Source organism: Rhinolophus ferrumequinum, chromosome 6, assembly GCF_004115265.2.
Source record: "Rhinolophus ferrumequinum isolate MPI-CBG mRhiFer1 chromosome 6, mRhiFer1_v1.p, whole genome shotgun sequence".
Classification (NCBI taxonomy): Eukaryota; Metazoa; Chordata; class Mammalia; order Chiroptera; family Rhinolophidae; genus Rhinolophus; species Rhinolophus ferrumequinum.
In genome coordinates, this window is record NC_046289.1 from 45,202,554 (window position 1) to 45,208,681 (window position 6,128).

Sequence of the window (6,128 nt, forward strand, 5' to 3'; positions counted from 1 at the left end):
TTTTTAGTGCTTTGTAACTTCTTTGATAGCTCTCATTTGCTGCTGAATTACATTCTCCTTTCTACAAAGAACATTTTCCTTCATCTACTCTTTTGTTTTTTTACAGCCCAAAAGTATCCAATGGTCCATTTATTGCAAAAAGGTGATAATTCATTTAACCAGGAACTATTGAAAAATATGGTAAAAAGCATTAAAATGAATGATGTCTATGGACCAATGAGTCAGATTTTAGAGACACTGAATAAATGTCCTCATTTTAAAAGACAGAGGTAAGTCATTATCTTAAATGAATATATTGTTCCTCTAAGCATATTTATATTGTTTACTTAATAATTTGTTAGAATATCTTGTGCTTATATCAGCATAAAGTTTTTGTAGAGAATATATAGACTATATACATAGTAATATCATCTCCACTCCTTTCCCTCCCCAGGAGTTTATATAGAGAAATACTATTTCTCTCACTTGTGGCACTGGGAAGAGAAAACATTGATATAGGTAATTCAGCATAATATATAACATGTAATATTTACATATCATGGTATAGTTCTCAAAGTGTCTTTATATTGGTAGTCTTTATTATTTTAATATTGTTATATTAGAAGAATCTTCTTTGGCTTTTTTTGATATAGTGTAAGAGATATTTTGATATTTTGGTAATGTTAATGAAAATGATAAATAATAAAAGCTAACAGTAGAATTTCCATATGATGCAGCAGTTCCACTTCTGGGTATATACCGAAAAGAATAGAAAGCAGCGTTTTGAAGAGATATTTGCACACCTATGTTCATAGCATCATTACCCATCATAGCTAAAATGTGGAAACAACCCAAGTGTCCATTGAAGTATGAGTGAATAAACAAAATGTGGTGTATACATAAAATGGAATATTATTATTCAGTCTTAAAATTGAAAGAAATTCTGACATGTGGTACAGTGTGAATGAATCTTAAGGACATTATGTTAAGGGAAATAAGCCAGTCACAAAAAGACAAATACTGTGGAGTTCCACTTATGAGGTGTTTAAAGTAGTCAAAAATCATAGACATAAATAGAATGATAGTTGGCAGAGCTGGAGGAGGGGAGAATGGGGAATTATTGTTTAACGGGTATAGAGTTTCAGTTTTACAAGATGAAAAGCGTTCTGGAGCTGGATGGCTGTAATGGGTGCACAACTCTGTGAATGTGTATAGTACCACTGAACTATATAGTTAGACATGGGTAAGATGATCAATTTTATATTATATGTTTTTTCCTACAATTTTATAATTTGGGGAAAAAATCATTTATAAAGTTGGCATCTTAAAGCTTTAAATTTCATTGGTCTGTGTAACGTAGCTCTAAAATGCTGTGGACTCTAAAGTCCCTGATCCAGCTTTGAAATTCTGTGGTCCTTTAGTTGTTGGAAACAACCTAGAGTCTCCCTTGTGGCCTTCAGTTTTGCAGTTCTGTAGTATCACAAAACTTGATTGTTGTTAACATCAAGTATAAATTTCTTTATGCCTTTATTTCTTTATGAATTTTTGCAGATGTATTTGATAAAGAATACAAGATGGCATATGATCGTCTCACTCCTAGTCAAGTCAAGAGCACACACAACTGTGACAGACCACCAAGTACGGGGGTGATAGAATGTCGCAAAACCTTTGGAGAACCTTATCTTTAAGATGTGTGTGTGTGTGTATAATTGCAATATGTATTGTATAGTCAGTGTATAAAAAGAACACTTTTAGACTCTCAACTTTTTTTCTTCAATTTTTGAGAATGCATTTGTAAATGATTCAGGAAGTTCATATAGCTTATGTACAGAATGTACTAAGAATAGTGAAAAGTGGGGAGAGAGCCACTTTGTTTCCCATTTCCTTTTTTTTTCTTTACTTCCCCTGTAACAAGTAATTATTTTTGTGATGAGGAAATCCCTAAACAAAATTAGTTCCCATAAAAGAAGACAACTGTTTTATGGTTTCTCTTGGAAAAGAGACGGATTGAAATTTCATGTATGGAACTTAAACAAATGTAAGAAAAGAGTATCTCCTGTTTTCATAGACTATTCAAATGTTTTGACCATGAAGTTGTATTATACATATTTTAAATTGTTTATAGTAAGTTGATATTTTTTTATTTTTTAAACTTAATATAGCAACTTAAAATGAACTTAAACTTATGAAGCAAGCAATTAAGTGTTTATTTTCCTTGTCTGCTCTTTGAAGTAATTAGTAAAGCTGCAGATCTCTATATGTATAGCTACCGACACACACACACATATATATATATATATATATTTTATTACTTGGGAGAAGGATTCAGAAACGTCAGTGCTAGTGTTAGTGTGTCCTCGGATCGCATGTGAGTACTCCTGAGCCTGACTGCAGTGAGTTAGTCACGGCAAGCGCGTACCCTGCCCGGACCAACTCATTGAGCCTTGTGGAAGGAGAGCCAGACAGGTTCCAGGTCTGCTTCTGCAAAATCAGGTTCAATATACCATGATTCCAAAATTTCTCTATTGCTAATACATACATACAGTACACAGGGAAAGTAGTTGACAAAGCCAAATATCAATTTAAATTTTAGTATTATACATAAACACTTATGTTGAGAAATATGTCAGACAATGTATTCCAAATTTTACCCTTAATGTCTAAAATATTGGGTATGATGCAAATTGTACTATATTTATCTGGTATATGACATACTGGAGTATTCTGTTAATATTGTATTTATATATATAAATATTCAAATTTTTTCTTCAAAAGTAGAAAAGGGATAACTCTCTAATAAAAGTACAGCCAGATAGAATTTCCCATATTGAGGAATTTGGCTTTTTCAGTAAGCCTTCAGAATCTGAAGTTTATGGAATCTAAAATCCAGAAATATCCAGAAATCAGGTAATAAACTGAATGTTTAAGCACCATGGGTAGATTCTAAAATAGACTGTAAAACATATTTTTAGTCCCATTATTTCTAATATCACTTTCTTTGGGTAATTTCTGATCAAAACTATCATTTGGCTGTTAGAATTATTTAAAGATTTTTAGTGTGTGTATGTGTGTATGTTTGCACACATTGTCATTTAGAAAGGAATTCTCTAGCCAATTTGAAAGAACAAAAAAAAAAGGATGGTCCCAAATTAGGTGTGTAAAGCCGGTAGAGTCCAGGACACTTGAACTGGAGATGTGATGAAGTCCTGAGACGCAGAATCAGTTCAGCTACAGAAAAACCACTTTTGAGTTCACACCATTAGTGAATAGCACCACGCTGAAACATTGCACAGATTTCTACTCTGGGAAATAATGAGGAGAGTTTAAAAATGTACAATTTTAGTTCAGTTAGTTTGGAGCTGAACTTACTTACTTGAAAAATCCGGTGCTATGCACATATATCTGCCTCTCCTTTGTAAATGCCACTCCAATTTTGTCTTTCTTTACTATTCAAATCCAAGCTTCATATTCTAAGTGAGTGTTATGTTTTCTAAATCACTTGAAAGTTGTAAAGTGAGAAACATTTGATAAGTGAGGCTTTTGACGTTGGCCACAAACATCCCTCCAGACAGGATTTTGGGGTTCTATTCTATTTGATTTGTTTGTGTGTTTTTGTTGATTTTTTTTGTAGTTGTAGTTCCCTTATAAGAACAACTTTCACTAATGTTGACCTTTTCTTTAACATAATATGTAAGAATCAGAATCATAGTTTATTGATTTCAAATATCTGACAAAAAAGCAAGTGAGGTAAAGGCCAATCTTTATGGTTCAAATTCATTTGGAAAAGTGAATGTAATTTGTATCTCCTCTCCCCGCCTCACCCCCACCCTCCCAGTTTTGTTTCTGCTTTTGGTTGGGTTTTGTTTCCCGTACTTTTAATCCCCAGGGAATATTATTTGCACAAATATAGTCTTAAAAACAGAAAAACCTAAAATATGAATGGAAAGTGGTAAGCCCTGCTCAGGAGAAAATTAAAATATAGATCATCCTCTAGAATAACTCTGTACAAACTTTTCTTCAGTTTTCTCTCTGTTGACCATACATTTTGGAGAATTATGGCCAGTCCTGTTGGAGAGAAATACCCTTTGTTACATTATCTGTCTCTTATTTTCTTACTCTTAGTTTTATGTGTTTAATAGTTGAAAATAAATTATGCTGTGTCCTGGTATAACTTGTTTACTACTTCCTTCCATTGTATTTTGAATGGCACACATTTGTATTTTATATCATATTTTGATATTCAACTTTTTCATCCTATGGGCAGATAGGGAATTATGCAGTCAATTCATATTCTGATTTTTGTCTTTTTTTCCATGATATTTTGTTTTTGGGTTTTGTTTTTCTTTACATCCTTAAAACCAGCAACTTATTTTATTACCAGATTTTCTAATATGTCTTTCCATTTTTGTCTCTAGAGAAATGGCCCCTGAAAACGTTGGTTCAGCATTTTAAGTTTTAAATACTTATTTTACTTTAATGCTGGTAATTACTATGATACTTTAGCGCCACTAGCAAGTGTTAGCCTGCTGTGTATAAAATGCTGTTATATTGTATCTCTAAATACGTTGTAGGTATATGGTTAAGAAAATACCCATTTGTATGATAATGTATGATAGCGCAGCTTTATTTTTATTTCTCCACTTGAAAGCTGCTATTTATTAGGCACATTCTCTCAGAGCAGGAAGAGAAAGAGCAGACTGCCCTTGGCCCGCCTTTGTGCTGGAGTGCGCATGCTCTGCTCTTCCTCCTTACATGCAAGACTGAGTTTTATTTCAGAATTGAGTTCTCGAGCAGCAGCAGACCAGTTTACCTTCAGATCCTCAGTATTTGGTCTCTTTATTATCCCTTCATACTATCCTCTTTCTCTCACCTCAAAGTAAGTACATTTGCTGACTTAATTATTTTTGTTTACAAAATTAATATAGGAATTTCTGTCTCTGATTCAAAAAGTCTGTGTGCATGTGCTTATTCTCTGAGATGGTAACAGACTCTTATAAAGTTACTACATCTTTCCACAGTTGCCATTCATTTGGATGGCTTCCTCCTTTCGTCTTGAAAGATTTTCTTTTCAAACATAGTACTGTGATAAAACCACTGGAGCAACTGATGGAATTTTCTATAGATGAAATTCTCCAGGTTTTACCTGCTCATCACAGTGAAGGGCCCGAAAAGCAGAAGCAGTGCCTTTGGTTGTGTGGGTAGTCATAGGCCAGGGTGTCCTGTTGGTGCTAGTGCCCCCCCAGGGATAGACAAGTTGATCGTGAGCCCTCTCTTTGTACCTTTCAGAGACCAGTCCCGCCTGCAGCAGGGCCCACCCACAGAAAAGGGGTCAGAACCAAGGGTATTCTTTAGCATATAAGGCCAACAAGCTCTTCACATGTATCTACCAGGCTGTGCCCTGAATATTCCAATTCTGGCCGCCTTTGATACTCAATCTTTTCATAAATGATAATTATGATATAGACAGTGTTATAAAAGGCCAAACCAATAATTTGCTAAAAACATTTTCAGAACTATTGAAAGAGGGCAATACAATGTTCACAATCTATAGTTAACCATTTAAACATACACCAATTTTCCTACGTTTGGAATGCAGCCTTTTTTTCTGGTATTATATATAGAATCTTAACCATTTAAATTAGGAAAAGTTTCACATTTTTAGAAATTTGGCCCAAAGTTACTACCAGGGCCATCAAGAAATTGCAAACTCAAGGGGGATGAAGGAGAAGTCATGTATGCAGCCATTGTCTTCCAATTCAGACACCCACGTGGAACAGTTCAGACTTTCTAAGCTGAAGGATGACCTAGAATTTGTCCCGTGTAACTATATAGGTGATTTTGCCTAGCAAATGAGTACCATCTCACCATTATCTTGACATTTTAAGGTGGTACTTTCTCTCTAAAACATCACAGTTTTAATAAATTATAGATTTGTAAATGACAAAAATTTTAGTATCCAAGCATAACAAATTGATCTTTTAGAAGTTACCTAAGTTTTCCATCTCCCTGAAATCTCCTCTTTCTCCCCCTACTCATCCATCAAGACTCAGCTTTCATTTTGCTTACTTGACTCTTTCTGTCATAGTGTAAAGTGATCAGAACTTCCTTTCTAGGCAGAGAGAAATGCCAGAAGCTCAGCAAACTAATTA

At 34.2% G+C, this 6,128-nt stretch overlaps 1 protein-coding gene across 1 annotated transcript in view; it reads left to right on the forward strand.

Annotated features, from left to right (window-relative positions):
- Positions 1 to 3,710, forward strand: part of DENND4A (DENN domain containing 4A) — a 73,799-nt gene extending 70,089 nt beyond the window's left edge. Inside the window, 3 exon segments of the mRNA XM_033107627.1 lie at positions 107 to 269; positions 434 to 498; positions 1,531 to 3,710. Coding sequence (XP_032963518.1) covers positions 107 to 269; positions 434 to 498; positions 1,531 to 1,667 — 365 coding nt within the window. The 3' untranslated portion in view covers positions 1,668 to 3,710.
- The last annotated feature ends 2,418 nt before the right edge of the window (positions 3,711 to 6,128 follow it).